The sequence below is a fragment of the Embiotoca jacksoni genome, unplaced genomic scaffold (assembly GCF_022577435.1).
Source record: "Embiotoca jacksoni isolate LCO1_2020_lvr unplaced genomic scaffold, fEmbJac1.0.p SCAF_12, whole genome shotgun sequence".
In the NCBI taxonomy this organism is placed as follows: Eukaryota; Metazoa; Chordata; class Actinopteri; family Embiotocidae; genus Embiotoca; species Embiotoca jacksoni.
In genome coordinates, this window is record NW_027185252.1 from 5730679 (window position 1) to 5749469 (window position 18791).

The following is an 18791-nucleotide window of genomic DNA, read 5'->3' on the forward strand; positions in this document are numbered from 1 at the left end:
GGTTTGTGTAAAAGGGCCGTTTGCTCAAAAAACTGAAAGAAAGATTGAAAGAAAAGTTATTTAGATATTCAGATTTTAGTGTCTAAAAAGGGTCAAATTCTTGCACTTCACATCATAAAAGTCAATCGTCTCATTAAATCCTACCTGCAAGGTAAACACCCAGTTTCTGGCACATATGCACTGTAAATGTTTGAGGAGACATGTCTAGAAACCAGATCCACAGACGACATCACACATCTGTTTTCAGTGGCAGAGTAGGACTCGGACACCTTTGGGCTTTTTGCTCGTCAGATAAATGGACTTCTGTCACAGAAGACATTTTGACATGTCAAAGTGGGAAAATCACAAGTGTAAATAGGAAGCACTGAGATGGTTGAAATGAATTTAGCTGCTGCTGGTGGTGTTACAAACACCATCAGTGTTCAATGGAACACAAGACACATTGTCTGTGGTGAAAAGGCCTATTGATGGGAGTTTGTGTAGCTCTGTCAATGCTGCCGCTTCTTTGATTAATCTAAAAACACATTTAATAAATCAATAACGTGATAAATAAAAGAAAGTAGCCCTGTGCTTTGATAACCATCGGATTACAGTACTAACCTGAGGTTAGATATTAAGGATTACTTCAGCCACTGTAAATTCTGCTTATTTTGATAGTAAACATCATTCTGTTATATAAATTCTTCAGAAGCAAACCAAATAAACAAAACATTTAACAATTTGCCAAACTGTGCGCACGCTGAATCTTCGGAACTTTTGATTCGAGTTGTTTCAGGTTAAGACGTGATCTTTAAAATAGCAACAGTCCAGCGTAAACTCTGTTCTGTTTAATGTGTCAATCACTTATCAGTTGATACCAGATGGGGGTTGTGTCAAACACACGAGTTGTGAAAAAGCACTTTTGTCTCTGAGCAGCAGGGTGTCATGGTGAGCACACGAACCGCCTCCTGAATAGGATTGAGGTTCTCAAGGACAAACCCTGATGTTGGCAACCACCTGCCCCTCATGAAGTACAGTTTGACATTAATCTGCGGGTACTTGTGTCGTGCATTTCCGGTCAGTCAATACAAGCTGAATCAGATAGTTTGCTCAGCCTAGAAGACATTTAAGCTACAGTAGTTAGCATTTAGCAGCACTTAGTTTTCTCCATTGTGCTTACATTTAGTTGCGGTAAATTTTCTTTAGCTAACAGTAGCTGTGATTGAACTCAGACAAGCCCTGACTTAGCACAGCCACTGTGGTTTGATTTTTTTTTTCCGGCCTATTAAAGACATCCTCATCTGGGTATATGTTGAGCTATATGTGCCAATATAAAAACTTTTTTTTAAGAACATAATGCAAAAAAAAAAACAAAAAACAAAGATGCTTGTCGGAAATGAGAAACTGCTCCATTTTTCTTTTTAATTTATAGTTTTCTACAATTGTTAAATTCCCAGTGAAATTTCAGTGCACTGATGTCTGTGTGTACAATAAACTGTAAAATATTCTGTGTCAATTAGTTATATTTGTGATGAGTGTCAAAGTTGTTCAATAACCATATTTGAGGGATTGTTGCAAAAACATATTTTTTTTTAACATTTTGTATACTACAAATATAAATAAAGAATATCGGCCAAAATATTGATATCGGAATTTTTATACTCCCTAATATCGGAATCGGCACTGGCCCAAATTTTTTTTTATATCAGTCGGGCTCTAAAAATGACACATTTCTGATAAATAATCGATGAAAATATAAATGTGGAAATTTTGAAAGGTAAACCAATCAAAAGCACAGATTCTTCAGCAAATTGGTAGTTGCTGCGCTTTGGCTTTGTAGGCCTGTGCATGGATGGATGTTTCTGCAGCGTCATGACAGATAAATCATATCCAACCTTTTTAATAAACCCTTTTAAGTCTTGAAAGATCTTACGCATACAACCTCTGTGTACCAAAACCTCTCGTGAAAGGGCGAACAAGGCAACAGTCTCTGTTAGCCAAACAAGCCTCGTTTTGTTTTGTTTTTTAGCAAAAAATCTCCACAGCAACAGAGTCCAGTGCATCGAATCTGCGTGTGTGGTGTCGGTGCGGCCAGCTGAAATCATACATCACTATGACACGGCCCATTGCAAATAAAGTGACTCCTGGCAAGACAAACACTGGCTGAACCTACAGATTAAACATGGCTCAGCTTCTCAGGAAAGAAATGTGATTTGTTTAATCTGATGAGCTTTTGTCTGCTTCAGGTTCGCGACCTCGAAGCTAAAGAAACCATCCAGGGTTTCAACTGTAAAATCAAATGTCAGAGGATGGTGAAACATATACCCATTATCCTTTCCCAAACACCAAAACGCTTTAATACACTAACAAAAGCAGCAAATCTTCCAGTGCTTAACGTTGTTAAAAACAAAACGCCTTGCATAATCGATTGTCAAAATAGTTGCCGAGTCATTTTCTGTCGACTGACTCAGCTCTAAAAGAATATTTTTAAGATCCTGTTCATTGCAACCCATGTAGATAACCTTGTTGTCAACTCAACTTAATTTTTTTGGTATCATTTTGTAAATTGAGAGCAGACATTTTTGCAGATCATCAGACTGGCTGGCTGCTAACTTGTGGCTGTTTAGTTTTGGGGGAAATTATCCGATTTATTTTTTGGTTTATTTTACAGTTAAGTAGCAGCGCCAGTTCCCTTCCTGCATAATTGGTTGCAACACAATAAGTGCTGTTTTTATCTTCTACTATTCAACTGATGCGTTCAAATACAACTCCAGACTGAGAATACTGAGTTTGAGGTTTTTTTCTGATTATCTAAACGACAGAACTGCTCAGTGTTTTCATCATAACTAAAAATCTAACCGTTGCAAGTAATTGTTTTAAGAAGCTACATGTAGAAGACCTGTTTTAAGAAGCTACAAATTATATCCAGCTACGAAAAAAAACAAAAAAAAACAAAGAGTTCAAACAGAAGTACAGAGAGACGTTACTATGGAGACGGTGTAAACTGGCAGCATGTTACAGACTGGCTAATTGGGAGTAGCAGAAAGTTTCAAATCGGCACGTCGTGAATCTTTGATCTCAACTGGCCCGAAAAGGTTTTCAGAGGCTTAAGCATCTGCAGTATTTGCTCGGCGCAGCGTATATCTGCATACGACACTCCACAATAATTACTGACAAACCAACCGCCGGTCTCCTCGGCGGTGCTTTTCGGGTATGACGCCCCCTCAGCTACGCACCCCCTCTCTCCATTGTAACCCAAACTGTAACTTATGGGATGTCTGGACTGTGATGCGCACAGAGCGAGACTGCTCGCGAAGCCTATTTCATAAAAAGATCAACGTTATCTGCTCACTCACACGTTCACCAGCGCACGCACACACACACACACACACACACACACACACACACACACACACACACACACACACACACACACACACACACACACACACGCACTATAATGTATGGAGGGGACGCTGTGCGGGGCCCCCTGCCAGAAAACGGTTTATTTTTACACGTCTTCAGCCTTGGCAGGACCGCAGAACTGCAAGATAAGGACGCTCCAGCACTCAGGAGAATCTTTGTTGTGTCAACTTGTTATTAACAGTAAAGTAATAGGTTAGGTTAGGTAGTTACTTTATTAATCCCCGAGGGGAAATTTTTTTCGCTACAGCAGCATACAGAAGCAATAAGATAATAATAGAATAATAGAAAAGCAATAAAATAGCAGTAATATAGTTCTCTGAACTTCAGTTATTCTGAGTGTTGACCGGGTGCGTTATCAATGAGGCCGAGGAACACGCTGCAGTTGAGCTTTTTATTTATTTTATTTTTTTTAATTACCTACACCAGAATTTCCTCACGGAACCAAATTTTTCGAACAATTCGACAGGAAACACACTTTTCTTAAATTACTTTTTGCTCGAACAGTTTTAAAGTACACGGAAAGCGCCGTAATAATGGGAAAATAACATCGTATGGGTCGACTGACCCAATATTATGACACGTCTTCCTCTACCAACCACCTCAGGAAGTCACAGTGTGCGATGCTAACACTATGAACGCTATGCTCATACACCAAAGTAGGACACAACCTAGTACAAAAGCCTTATTGACGAGGTGAGAGTGTGCAGCATCTCCCGGGCGGTATCGAGTACGTACCTCCACGAAACGTCCCAAGCGTCTCATACATGCTTATTCGTGACCACAATACAGTTCCTTCTGTCAAATCCAGAATCTACCCTGCCAGCACGCCTGACTTGTGACTTCTGCTCGAGGAGATTTAAATCATTAGAAAGGTTTATACTGTATCTAAATTAGGCAAAGCTCTTGTATGGTTGCTTAATATTAGACTATGTTGATAGTTAAAATATTTTGTCATTTTTCTTAAATTAAACGAGACTGAATCTCTGTACCTACATGAGCACAGCAGAGGGTTGAGCTGAAAGGTAGCGTCAGTTGAGCTTCGTCTGACTTGTATTAATATATTTAACTTAAAACATTCAACACATTAATCAATAATTAAAGTGACTATTCATTGCTAAATGTCACATGTTCAACACAAATAGGAAGTATTGTTACACAAGCCAAACTGACTAATGTTTTGTTGCCTTGACAATAACTGGACCAGTCCAAAGCATTGGTATTTTAAGTGCAGACAGGTTGACTAAACACACTCGATGTGGTTACACATCATACATCAGGGACCAAAGAACCAAATATAATATGACCAGTCTACGACAGGCAGGCCTGACTTCAGCTTTGTTCTTCGGTTGAATACGTGACTCTATGCCATCGCAACGGAGACTTAAAAAAAAAAAAAAAAATAATAATAATAATAATAATAATAATTCTTTCGGGCTTTCACTCCCTACGTACATTGTCTTATTCACGGGGGATCGAAGACAGGAAAGTTCCCGGGACCCACTGGGCAAAGAATAGAGAGTCATATCACAAGTCAAAGGCCGCGACTCGTCGAGTCTCCAATCCACCTGTTTTGAATGAAGAAACCAGAGCGGATGCAAAATCCAACACATCAGGAGATGAACCACCGAGGGGAAACGCACACCTGGCATTAACAACACCTGTACTTTTATCTGATCACTCGTGAACCAGGACAGACGTTGATGCCGGGTGTCCCAGTGCCAACCCGCTGAGTACTTCTGACCAAGTCTAGATGGGGCTGTCACAATCGTGAAATTTGAGTTGCCAATGTATTAACGTACGGATCACTGCAATTAATTCTTTGTCTTTTTCTGTTCATTTCAATTTGACTCCCAGCTTTTCGCTGCAAATCTGACACATCGCCTCTCCTAATTTATTGGGCTCTCAGTTTTCATCTGGCTTGAAACCAAAACGCTCTGTGGTGTTCCGCTTTGCGACTAAATCTTTGATGATCAGGTGCCGTCGGACAAAAATGAGAGGCTAAGTGCCTCAAGACAAACAGTTTGTGGTGCTAATTCGCCGCTAATGTGCCATTAAGCCAAAGCAGGAGAAGAAGGCAGCACAAAGGGAGGGCGTCGTTCAGAGAGAACCAGATGAATGAAACGACCCAAATGAATATGCAAAATTAGTTCAACTGCCACTTTTTAAAAAGGTAAAATAACAACAATCACAGTCATTGAAGGTGAAAAACGACTCATCATTAGCTAAATAATCCCATTCACACGGTTTTATGTATCGCATATGACCTAATTATACAGCACTAAAGGATCCCACAGAACCAGTCACGAAGCAATTGTCAATTCTGAAGTCGTCATGTTTACGTTATCAACCCATAGATGTGTTGTGTCATCTTGTTTTGCACCCCGGCCCCTCCCAGCTTGTCCGAACTGATAAGGCGATGAATACGTGATGTACATGTACGGTGTAAGTATGAGTATGTTGACCAAGTGCAACTGTAGTTTGTACTTTAAAAAAAAAACAACAACAACACACATCTGAATGCTCAGAAATGATTTTACACCAAATTACATTTATGTGTTGATGGTCGACTCCAGCGGGACGTTAAAAATATTTAGTATTGTGGATGTAAGTAACAAAATAAAGGTGGTTACATCATTCGCTTCGTAACGGTGAAGCATGTTAGTGTTGTAGCTGCTGCAGATAGATTTTATAACTGGTATCTTTATAACCATGTTCATATACAGAAGCAGCAGATAAATCTTTAGGGGTTGTCAGGTGATTACCGGGAAAGGAAAGAAGAAAAAACTAAGTTGGTTTTCAGTCGTATCTAATCTTTGATACTTGATAAGAAATTGGATCAACTGAACATTTATTTATTTATTGTTTCCGCTCTGCAAGAACCTCTTAAAAAAAAACAACTCTACAGGCTCATAAAAACAAAGCCAAGTGTGTTTTTTTTTTTTTTTTTTTTTTTAAATAGTTTATGTATCTTAAAAAAGTATGAGAACCTTCAGTTTATCATAAAGATTAATTCCCCCAAAATGTATATGCGTTTTTCACTGGACAGGAAGAAAAACTGGTCTTAAAGGCTGTCAAAATGTAGTCGAGTAAAAAAAAAAGTACAAGATTTGCATCTGAGATTTAGTGAAAGAAAAATACTCAAGTAAAGTACAAATACATGAATTTTTTTTTTTTTTTTGGTGTTGAGTGCAGTACCGGAGTGAATGTACGTAGTCATCTTCCACCACTGTCAGCCAAGATGAATGAAAACCAGACCTGTGACCAACAACAACAACAACAACAACACAATAAACCAGCCCACCTGGTCACCAGCAGGTAAACCAAACCCGCCTCCAGCTTGTCTTCTCGACGGGATGTAAAATTCATCACCACGGTGAGACGTGTCCGCGGAGCTGCGCAGTTAGCAGACATCCAAGGTGACATTAGCGGAAACACCGACAGCGACGCGGCCGAGATGTTCGTTAGCTAGCCAGATGCTGCATTCGCGTCACGTCGGCAAAAAAAAAAAAAGCGGAAGAAAGAAAAAAAAAAAAAAAAAGAAAAAACCCACACAACTCTTATTGAGGTTGTTTTTTAAAAAGTGATTAAGCGCTCGTGCTAACATTTTTTTTTTATGCACACCCGGTAAAACAGCCTGCTTGTTTTGTTTGTTGTTGTTGTTGTTTTATGTATTTTGGACGGATACGACACGGTGATGTACGTGGTTCACCTGTGCGGCCACCTTGCCGTCGTCACTTCGGTACCACGTCCGGATCAACTGGTATCGTTGCTGTACAGAAACTCCTACAATCACCCCCCCCCCCCCCCCCTCCTCCTCCTCCTCCCTCCTCCTCCCCCACCTACTCGTACTCGTAATCAAAACAAAGCGAGATGAACGCGGCGCTTTCGCTGTGACGGTTTACCGGCGGAGAGAGAGGAGGGGACGGGGAGAGGAGGGGACGGGGAGTGGGGGGGTTCCCCACCGGGGAAAAAAAAAAAAAAAAAAAAAAAAGCCGAATAAGTGAACGCAAAACCTACCTGACATCGGCACACCATGTCCGCGTCTTGCGCCAGCAGATCCACAACTTTTCCTTTCCCCTCGTCGCCCCACTGAGCCCCCAACACCACGGTCACTTGGTTGCCAACGGCCGGTCGAGGCGCCCGTTTCGTCGGGCTGTCTTTGCCGCCGTTTGGGGGCCCGGCGGCTTCCTGGCGCCCGCTTCCTGACATTTCTGCTGCTTTGACTTGTCCACCCTAAAAAAAAAAAAAGCACCGCGCCGCCCGCTGCACCAAAAGACGGCAGGGAGAACTAACGGAGCCCACTCCTCCCTCCGATGACTCCTCCACGGCAACGTTGGACGCTAAAGCGGAGTAGCACATCTCACGCATGCGCACAAACGTCTGAAATCGCCACCAATAAATAAATAAATAAATAAATAAATAATACTTTCTTCACTTTGCGGTACCCTTTTATTTTTTTTAATTCTTTATTGTATTATACGAGCGCAAAAACAAAATATAAGAAGTAAAAAGGAGACAACGGTCAATCATTACACAAGCAGGCTGCGCAATTGATGTGCTCTTCACGTTAACTTTTTCTGAACAAATTTGGACATTTTATGACACTCAAGCTGATACTAACCACTTTTAAATCTAAACTAAAGACCTATCTGTTTACCACTGCTTTTGACTGACATCTGTGTGTTTTTGGTTGTTTGCTTTGTTTTTATTGATCGCTTCTGATTGTGCCTGGCTTTTAGCCTATAATTTTATCACTTGTTTTTCTTACATTTTGTAAAGCACTTTGTCTGGCATGGAGGTATGAAAAGTGCAAATTAATTTCACCTTGCGTTATGTATGGCTTGGTTTAAATTTTCAAATGTAATAAATAGTGGATTGGAGTTACTAAACTTGGATTTGTGGATATGAAATTTGGCAAAGAGAAGGATCAGGTTGATAATATAATATTCTTTGATTTTATGGTCATTATATTTATTGAAACATTGCATGAAGTCAAATTAAAGTCAATATTATCATCATACAAAAGAGCAGCTGAGTTTCACAGAATAGTAAAAGCAACAATTTTAATGCTAAGTTATACAAATGAAAAGTAAAAAGATTAGCTGTATAACAAGAAATGTATCTGCTATTGCAGCATTCACACTTATTATATTGATCAACAAGAAGAGACCAAGGTGTGGAAAAAAACAGTGAAATGGAAAATAACAGTAATTTAAGTATTTGATGTCGACATTTGGAAACAGCATGTCGCAACATAAACCATTACAGATCTGTCAAACAGCTGCATCCTGCCCCTGCGTGTCTATATAAGGAATAAGGATTACTGACTTTCTCTCAACAGGCAACAAGCTTGTAGTTACAATACTGAAGCTGTAAAATGTCATATTTTGAAATATCTGGCTCCCTCTGATGGTGACTAGAAATGCACGCATGTTCCCATTTCCTCAGTATAAGGCATTGCTGTGTGCTGTGCTTACACTCCTTCCTTAAGGAAAGATAAAACAAAAATAATATGTGGAACCCACCGATTTTGCCAAACTTAGTTGAAACAATGACCGTGAAACACAACATGTTGTCAAAGTTGTTCAAATTAAAGCTCGTTAATCAATAAATTATAAAAACGTTTTCCTTTTTTTTTTTTTTTAACATAATTTGTTATCTGTTGCAGATGGAGGTCAGCGGTCCTCGATGCAGCTCACGTCACGACTGTGCTTTCATCTCCTTTGAGCTCAGCGTGGCACAGATGGTCAAGTGGGTGGACAAGAGGCAGCTGAAGGATCAGGTCACGACTCAGGCTCAAACAAACTAACGTCATGCAGGTTTTTCACACTGACCTTGTTTTATGAAAATAGTCAGACAATTATGTCTCCATAAGTCAACATTAACTGGAATTGTGCTGTGAGGTCACATATTTCCTACTAAATCCATGACATTACTACAGAAACTGATTTCATGTGTGTGAATATTTACCTGTTTACACATATTTGTGTTTAGTCATCCAACAGCCCGCCAGAGCACTGAACTCCCTGAACTGCTGCCAAGGAGCTCAGTGCTGCTGCCTCAGACCTTGTGTTCACTTGTCAGCTGTTCTACACAGAATTGTTAAAAAAGGAAACTGGTGTGAGAGGATTTCACGTTTGCTTTTCCATCACTGCTCTGTTTGTTTCTTCCACCAATTATAAATCTCTTTATTAGGGGTCCAAGCAGCAAATTTAGCTACTAGGTTGCAAATTCACCCCGCTACTCAGACACAAATAATGACACACATTCACCTCAAGGTGGCGCTATAACAATCAACTATACGTTTATGCAATTATTTGGAAAACGGTGAAAAAGATGCATGCTGGGATTTCTTGTAGTCTTTTCTCCGAAAACTCAACGAATACATTCCCAGTCAGCAGGTTTGCTTCTAAATGGTGAGTCAGAATTATTCTGAATATCACTTTTGTTGTTGTTAAAACAACAACAACACATTGCCCCACTGGTAAGTCTACATTAAAGTACACATTAAAGTAACCTGTAGGTTTATTTTATTTTAGTGTGAATGTTTTTTGCAAGAAAAAACAACAACTATGGCCTTACTTTTTAAAATATTGAACTTTTTTTCTAATTATTTGAACCTCGCACAGAAACATCTAATGGTTCAGATTTAAGTTCAGCACCAAAATTTACTTTACTTTCGAGTTCATTCTCATCAGAACAAACATCCTCCGTCTTCCTGCATTGAATAAGAAACATTTGGTACAGAAAATACAAAATAATGCAAATTAATTAACTGGATAGCCACTCAAAATACCAAATGATGTATTTGGGGGTATGCATATGTGAATATTTGGCAAGCAAGACTCACATGTCAACATGTCAGGGTTTCTCAGGTAAGGCGCAGATCATCTGTTGTCCTGCAGGGGGCAGCGCATTTCTGATGCGTCGGTGGTCGCTGGCCGCTACACTCTTTGTTTGTTTTTATTTCCGTAGCATGTGAGCTCACACCAAAGGAGCCGCTGCTGCCGGTTATAACCTCCTCCATACGTGGGGTGTTTCACGTCCTTAACATTGTCCTGAAATGTCTCCTCAGCTGCTTCTCAGGGCTTTCGTAAGCGAGCGGCTGACGGCTGCTGCCGAGGAAATATTTCATGTTTTTGAAAAGACGATAGCAAAATACGAAGAAGAAGCTTCCAGCTCAAAGCAGGAGATCGAGCGGCTGAGAGGCCTGCTGCAGAAAACAGGTGTGTTTACAGGCAATTTAATGCTGTTTAGGTGTCACACTAATCTGGAGTATTTATCATACAGTGTCGTCTCTCCGAGGGGATCTGTTTTATGTCTTTTTTTTGTGCTCCGAATTTAAATGATCATCTAAAAACTCAAATTATTGATATTGTAATTGAATGACGTGAAGGTGATGTTTGAAAGTATTAAAAAGTAAAAAAAAAAGAAGTTTTGCCTTACATTAGGGCCAAAAATAACAAATAGTTTTGATTACTGATTAACTGTTGAATATTTGAATTTGAAATTTTGGAAAAAAATATTCAAAGATTGAAATTAAAGCTTCAACACTTTGTCGATTAATCAGTCGATTGAGAGCAGATAGGGAACTCCTATGCCATTAAAATACTTACTTGTAATCTTTTAAGTAAATAAGTAGATTTTATGCTTTTGTTTGTCATACATTATACAGAGTAGGCTAAATTTATTTGGCTTATGGACTATTTGCTTAACAAAACAAAGACATATGAAGAAGTCAGCTTCAGCTGTGTGAAATTACAGGAATGAGAAAATAATCAGCACATTAAAAATGATTACAATAATTATTCTGAATGATTATAGTTAAACCACTCTCTAGGCGATAAAACTGATGAAGAAATAAGATGCTTTTACTCTTCTTCTTTTTTTTAGACGTCTCCCAGTCGTCTGTCTGTAAAGTGGAAACTCCACCCGAGCAGCACCAGTGTGAGCAGGAGCTGAGCTTCAGCATCCATCAGGTGGATCCAGAGCCTCGACACATCAAAGAGGAAGATCCTGAACTCTGGGCCGATCAGCAACAAGAAGAGGGCGAACAGGTAGGAGAGTTTAAGGATGCCGACGTCTTATATCCACCCGATTCCTCTGTCCGGGAGGAAAACCAGCAGGAGGACACAAAACCGTCTTTGCAACATCTGGCGCAAAACTGCGAACGCGAGGAGGAATTTCACGAAGTGCAGGAAACCAAAACTGCACAGTTCATGTTACCGCTCGTCTCACCGCTGTCGTCACAAACTCCGCTCCAAAATGAAAGCGTCCAAGACGAAAGGGAGAGCGAGAGAACTGCTTCGAGTTTTACATCAGACCAAACGCAGACAGAGCAAAGCCCGACCTCTTTCATCACTTCCAGAGAAACAACTGAGTTTTCTCACTTGAACTCGGTAGCGACCGACTTTCATTGCTATTTGTGCGATAGATCTTTTTCCTTCAGTAATCACTTGATAAATCATGCTTTTCGCAAGCATTCAAAGGACGCGGGCGTCCTCTGCGCTGTGTGTGGAAAGACCTTTGAGTCCACCGAGAGCCTTCGCGTGCACCTCGGCTCGCACAGGGGCTCAAAGTGTCACATGTGTGGCAAACAGTGCAGAAGCGTGTCCGCGCTGACCGAGCACATGGCCAGCCACACCGGCGTGAAGCTGCATCGCTGCCACATTTGCGGGAAGGAGTGCGGCCGCAAAGGAGATTTGAAGATCCACATGAGGATTCACACGGGCGAGAAGCCTTTCTGCTGCTCCTACTGCTGCAAAAGTTTCACCTCCAGCGGACATCTGAAGAAGCACATGAGGAGCCACACGGGAGAGCGACCGCACCGGTGCCACGTCTGCGGCCGAGGATTTCTACAGAGCGGCCACCTGAAGTACCACCTCGGGACTCACACTCAGAAATACTGACTGTTTCATCCACCGGGACACGGATTTAAAAGGTGCCATTAGGAGATAAAATGATCAATCACTTCTGGCTCTGAGCATAAAGAGTCAGTCCCTCCAGGATATAGCTTTTTTTTTTTTCTTTTTTTTTTTTTTGTGATTGTTGCAATCAAAAGTGCTAAAAATTTTTCCAGCATATTTTCTCAAAAACTTCTGAAGTTGGAGTTATCAAGACATGTTGACCTTTGTAAGGTATTGTTAGTAAAAGGCAGTTAACAAGGATATCGAGATCTTATGGATTATATCGTTAGCAATATACTAACTTTGAGGATGCTGTCGACTTTATAATAATAATAATTGGTCAACTGACAGTTGGAGCAGGTGCAGTGCACTTTTTGCTGGCAGAAGAAAGCCTGTTGTGCTGTGCCGTCTCTCTATAAAATTATCCTCTGCGCCCGGAATTAATTAAATTGGAGTAACAAATTAATTAAAACGTCGGAATAAAGTTGGTAACACGGCAATGTAGTAAGGCATCAGAATAAATATTTTTCTCTCTCTATGATCACTCCAGGACAGCTGGAAATGAGTTAAGTTCTCATCTGTATCTTACCATCTGAACTAAAAGAAACACAGGGCTCAAAGATACAAAAAAAAGTCATAAAAGTGACATAGTTTTACAAAACATGATAAAGAACACACAGACTGCTACTTCGGTAAAACCAGTGCTTTGAAGGTGCCTTAAAGTGCTTTAAATGCATTTAAAATTATATTAAATCAGACTGTTTGCACAAAATCACAGTGAAGTCTCTTCCAACTGAATGTCTGCAAACTCTTGTCTTGTCGATAAAGCAAATTGTTTGTCAGGAAAGGTTCACGTTGTGCCATAATTCCCTCTGCAGAGCCTCTCCTTTTTATTTTCGCATCAGAGAAATTGTGGAAATCTTGCTAAATTGCAAGCTTGTTTGAATTTGCATAAATGATTGCCTTCGCTGGCGATTCCCTGGAGGGACTGAATCAGAGAAAATAAAATCTATCTTTTAACAAAGGTATTACATTTTACCGAGAGACGTGTCTTTATTTTTAAAATTACTGAGATGGAAACGACAAGAAATACAAACTGCAGCAGGAAACATTTTTGTCTTATTTTTAAGTAAAAAAGTTTTACTTTTAGCTGTTTGATAAATGCGGTTTGTTCCTCTCTAAAAGAAGCAATAACGCTGCTGTAAACATCAAGAGAAATGTAATGGCATTAAATCTGTGCATACAGTTTTATTGGTTCAGATCAGACTTGCTGACCAACACTAACCACTAATAGTAGTTAACTAATGACAAACTGGAACATGTTGCACTATCTCACCAGGATTTAATCAGATGTGCTGTCTGATACATCATCTGATTATGTCCATAAATATAAAACAACACTTTCACACTTGTGTGCTGACTTGTTTAACAGCTGTTTTTATTCTGCTCTGTTCGACTTGTGTCATTGGTTTATTTAAAAGGTTTGGATTTTTATTGTGAAGAACTTTGCTACGAGTTACAGGAAAGAGTATATATTTCCGTGCAAGCACTTATTCATTCACTGCTTGTTTACTATTGGAAGTTCAATTTTTCTTATGTGTTGAATTGTACACTTGCGTGCAAGTTTACAATTTTCTGTAGAAACAGATTTTCTGCCTGTAGTGTCACAAAGAGAGTTTATGACTGAAACTGACTTCAAACCCTTTTCATTCTCTAAAGAAAATCTTTAAATGCTGTTGAAAATATGCAACTGAGATTTTGTTTTTTTTAATATTAAGGAGCTGTTCCTGTGAATTTCAGGAGAAGTCATCAACTATGAAGTGGGCGAAAGACATGATATTGTAGCTGCATTACAGGTGACTAAATCTAATCGGTTAAAAAAAACATGGTGATAAAAATAAAAATAAAAACTTCTGTATTCATGGTAGAAGAGAATTAATCCAATGTCCCTTTTTTTTGCACCAAACAAAACGATAATTAACAATATTTTTTACAGGAGGACTGTTTCTGCTGAAAACTACATTATAGTGTGTCAAAAAACTGCATTAAATGTTTATCTGCTTTTATGGATTCTTAATAGCACGGGTTGCAGAAAAGTGTTAACCTATTTTTTTAGTCTTTGCATCGCTCGTTTCTGATCTGAGAGAAATGTAATTTACCACTAGGTGGCACTGCAGGAGCTTTTATCTCACGAGCAGGTCAGTCAGAGTCTACACTCAAACTGCCACTTTTATATCGAAGTTGAATTATTATTTAAAAGACAAATCTAATTAGTTTGAGAGTGATTTTAATCATACAACTGTTAAAAAGTATTTGTGAGTTAATGACAACGTTTTTTTGTTGATATTTGGCACATCTTGCTCAGTCTGAGAGCAGCAACGTGTTTAAATTTGTAACTTATTTAAGTCATCTTTCCATTTCCAAAGAACTACTCCTCCAAGAATTTAAATCACACATATTTTTTTTGTCCAGAGCACTCTTTCCTCAGATCCCCCGTCCAATGTTGATTTTATTTCAATTCTCACCTTCATTCACACAAGTCATAAGGTTTTGAGCCATTCATTTGTGACTTTTTGCTCGAATCAAAGGACCATAAAAGCATAAAAAGCTCAATTTGGTAATTTCACTCAGAACAGGACCTCATTCAGGACTCTGTGTGTTTCAGAAGCCGCTTCAGGCGCTTCAGATTTTAGATTGTAAAACTGAAGAGCTAATCTGGCCTCAGTGACCCTCGAGCCTAAAGCTAATTGCCCTAATCTGATTATGCAACACCCCACCCAAAAGACACGGGGTCGCCAGCAGACACCTCTGGATCCTTGGGGACAGTTTCCCACGTGTCAGCTCATGTCTCATCTTAATGGGGATTCAATGGTTAAAATCAGATAAGATTATTTGTTTAAAAAACCCTCTGCTGGCCTGATCTGCTTGAATCACTGCTAAATTATAGATGAAAACTATCTGAGCTGCAGCGTGGTTTTACACTACTGTACTCTATAGTCTTCTGTTGTGTTTGATCCAGAATTGTGGCTATTTGAGAAAATTGCCCCATACATGCCTGAAAAAAATGGGGGAAGAAGTTAATCTCTGATTTAAATAATGTGACGCTTACTCAAGGGAACTGGAGGGATTTTCTTTATGCGGGTGTGTCTCTCAGTCCGCCACAGGAAAAAAGAGGGGTTTACGTTGGCAGCTTCTCTGCATATTCGTGTGCAGGTTGTGTGAAAACTGACATTTTGCACCCACAAAGAATTTAGCTGGAAGTCGGCCACGATCAGGAATTCCACAAGTCCTCGGCTGCATAACTGGGTCACTGAATTACTAAACCAGCCAGGGAAGTCTCTACACAGGATGAAGGAGAAGCCAAAGTATTTTGGGGGGAATCCAGTTGTGAAAGAAAGGGATGAGCTCTGCCTCGCATCAGCATCATCCCACATGGGCCGGGATTGGTGCAGAGGAGGACGGGAAACATCTGGTGGACATTTTCTAGAAAATGAAACACAATAACAGCGACAAGGAGGGTGTTGGTTAAATGAAAATAGGTTTTAGTATAGTCTCACATCCGTTTGAATGTGGGAGTTTGAATGGGAGGAAAACATTTGTGTTTAGGATTGTGAACAGTGATGATGGTTTTGAGTTCACTGTGTAGATACTGTGTACATTTCTGTTTTTTATTTTGCAGTCCATCTAATCACATTCCTGCAGGAGATTTTTTTTTTTGTTTTTTTTTTGATCCAAGGCGTGAACTCGAAGACGGTTTGTTTCGTGGAAAAACCTTGAGGATGGCCAGATGATCCGTTTGGCTTCTTGTTTACTTTTTATTGCTAATCACAGTGGATATAAATCACACGCAGGAGAATTCGTGCATGCGAGGAGCTCGGCTATTAAAAATGGAGTTGCTGCAGTTGTTGCTGTGTTGTCGTCTCCCCCCCCCAACACTCACTTGCCCTTTACAGATCAGATGACTGGATCGAGCAAAGCCTCACTTGTCATCTGTTACCTTATTTATACGAAAAAATTTCAACCAGAAAAATAGGATGCAAAACATAACCTTTTAGTGGCAGGGTACCTACAGTGGAAAGCTACATTTAATACACATTTAAAGTGAGTTTTGCATGTAAATCAACAATAAATAGAAATTATTTTTAATGCATAGGTGAGTTGTCAGAATAGACAGAGAATGCAGAAAACAGCTGATCTGCCTCAGAGTAAAAGCAGCATTGCACAACTCACTTCCTCCTTTTTTATCTTTGCTGATCAGTAACAAATTCACCCTCATCAGACTTCAGCGGTCGATGCAACTCATGCCTGAAGATGTTTCTATCGACAAAATATGATGTAACACGTTCTCAATAAGCCAACCAACGACAGTGTGAAGCAGACAGGCTTCTTCATTTTAAAGAAACATGACGTGGATTACTTTTTCTTTCTTTTTTTTTCTTTTTTTTAAAGCAACATAGCCTGAAGAAGCATTATTAATCCACATGTATGCCATGTTTTTACATCTGCAAAATGTTAAAACTTTTCTCAGTATTTGCTTATAGCCCAGTATCACGCCAACGTGTGTCAGTGTCACGTTTTGCCTCACTTCAAGTGTGATAAGTACTCTCGGGTATGATCCAGAGGTTGGTTGGATGGATGGATCAAACCCAGGAGACCAGAGTTTAAATCCAACAGAAAGCAAAGTGGATTTCTTTAAATAAATCTTACCCTAACCAAGTAGTTTGGTGCCCAACCTGCTTTTCCTAAACCTATCAAAACTGACACAGTTTACAGAGTTTGGGGTGATACTCGGTTACGCAACATCTGCAGGCTGCGTGCAGGAGATTGTGTTTACTTTATTGACATTCAAATGAAACCGCTGTTTCCCTAACGTTCACAAAACCACGAGACTCAGACTGCTTTTAAGTGCTGAGCTCTGCATGCCGGTCATCCTCCCTGACCTCTTTCCTACTTGCGTGCTGCAAAAAAATGTAGCATTTCTTAAATAATAATGACAGAAAAAAAAAAATGCCAGTGGAGAACAAGTAACAGTTACTTTTCCCCTCAACATATATGTTGTAGAAACCTCAGAAACAGCTTTCATCGGATTGCTTCATAGTTCTGGATGTTTGATGTGTAAATTATTAGTGGTGTTACACGTGAGCCGGTGAGAGGATTGTTGTATGAATAAGGAACTTGTGACTCCGTCTCTCTCTGTCTGACCCAGTATCTGGCTCTGCTTGTTTTAAAAGGATTATAAAATGGTGGTTTATTTGTAAAAATTCCAAATAACCAGGCGGCCTGCTATTTGTCGGAATCTGGACCAGTCACGCACCCCCCCCCCACCCCCCCCGCCCGCCCGACCCCCGCCCCACCGCTTCCCCTCTGCCGCCCTGCAGCCCTGCAGCCCGTCTCTCTGTGCCAGCTGCATGAATACGGAGCTTTGAGTTTTGCGGCTGAATGAGACCAGAGGGGAAAAAAAAACAAAAAACAGACGAATGCGCGTGCCAACGCTGTTGCCCACGAACCGGACGTGCTGCTCAAAGGCATCGCAGGCCCGTTGTATGAGGGTAAGTCTGTGTTTGTCATACGTCTGCTGAGAGTAAAAGACGGTGTGCAGACTGCTGACAGCCTGGCAAAAAAAAAAAAAAAAAAAAAAAAAAGAGCCCGGGGGTGGGGGGTGGCGCGAGGAGTGCATGATGCCCACAAAGTGCACGTTAGTATTCTCTGCTAGTAAACTCCAGTAATGCATATGTTTGCTTTTAGAGCAGAGCTGCGCGAGCTCCAGCTGCAGCAGTGACAAGGTCAAATGGTCACCAAGTCGCAGTGCGCTGGCCGTGACTGGCCCATCGCGTTTCCACGGAGCTGAAAGTGCGCGTGACTCGGGGCATTTACTGAAAGCTATACTTGACTTTTGATATCAGACAGTCTAAATGCATTTGTGCGGCTGCTTTAAGAGTCCACATTGGGACTTGGGATAGTATCTCTCTGTCAATAATCCTGCATCCATGTTGTGATAGCTGCAGAGGAAGTTAAAAGATGACAAGTCTGTGGATTCAGAGGTGCTGCGGGTCAGAGGATGAGATTTATACACAGTTTGAGTTGAGGCATCACAGCAGGGGAAAGTGTGAGAATATAGATCCTCCACACACACACACACACACACACTGTCCACAGCAGGAGATAACATGAAAGAGCTCTGAGAATAGACCCACTGAGCTAAAAACACTACTGTATCATGTAAACAATGATTTGTTTCATTGCACACACACTTTTCCAAACTCCTCTCTCCTCAGTGCGCTTGATACAATGTTGGTGGACTGTGTTTCGCAACTTTTGAAGTTGCTTGCTTATCAGTGGTCCCGGGGCTTTGAGAAAGCTGCTATTCTCACAGTGATAAGCTGCTCTGTTGATGTCAGTTTTCACCTGCAGCGAGCGCTGCTGGGTTCGTAAGGAGGAGAGAGTTTAAGATGCTCCGCTCAGGGTCAATAAGCTGCTGTA

General features: G+C 40.4%; 3 protein-coding genes across 6 annotated transcripts in view; 2 read left to right on the top strand and 1 right to left on the bottom strand.

The window, feature by feature from the left end:
* The window catches only part of adss2 (adenylosuccinate synthase 2), a 24977-nt gene extending 17219 nt beyond the window's left edge, over positions 1-7758 (bottom strand). For 2 of the 3 annotated variants that reach the window (XR_011178002.1, XM_069144411.1), the window contains exon 1: positions 7423-7756. Coding sequence is in view for 2 of the 3 variants with exons in the window: in XM_069144411.1 (XP_069000512.1) it covers positions 7423-7614 (192 nt within the window). In the remaining variant the exon portion in view is untranslated. Of the gene's footprint in view, positions 1-7422 lie in introns of all 3 variants that reach the window. The other variant, XM_069144412.1, reaches the window with a different exon arrangement.
* LOC138195213 (zinc finger protein 37 homolog) lies at positions 6598-14285 on the top strand. The gene is made up of 3 exons (XM_069144419.1): positions 6598-6720; positions 9074-10631; positions 11299-14285. The coding sequence occupies exons 2-3, from the start codon at positions 10469-10471 to the stop codon at positions 12312-12314; spliced, it is 1179 nt and encodes a 392-aa protein (XP_069000520.1). The 5' UTR covers positions 6598-6720; positions 9074-10468; the 3' UTR covers positions 12315-14285.
* The window catches only part of LOC138195212 (equilibrative nucleoside transporter 1-like), a 43263-nt gene continuing 35873 nt past the window's right edge, over positions 11402-18791 (top strand). The window contains exon 1 of one of the 2 annotated variants that reach the window (XM_069144418.1): positions 11402-11462. The gene's annotated coding sequence lies outside the window, so the exon portion shown is untranslated. Of the gene's footprint in view, positions 11463-17703; positions 17861-18791 lie in introns of those variants that run through there. The other variant, XM_069144415.1, reaches the window with a different exon arrangement.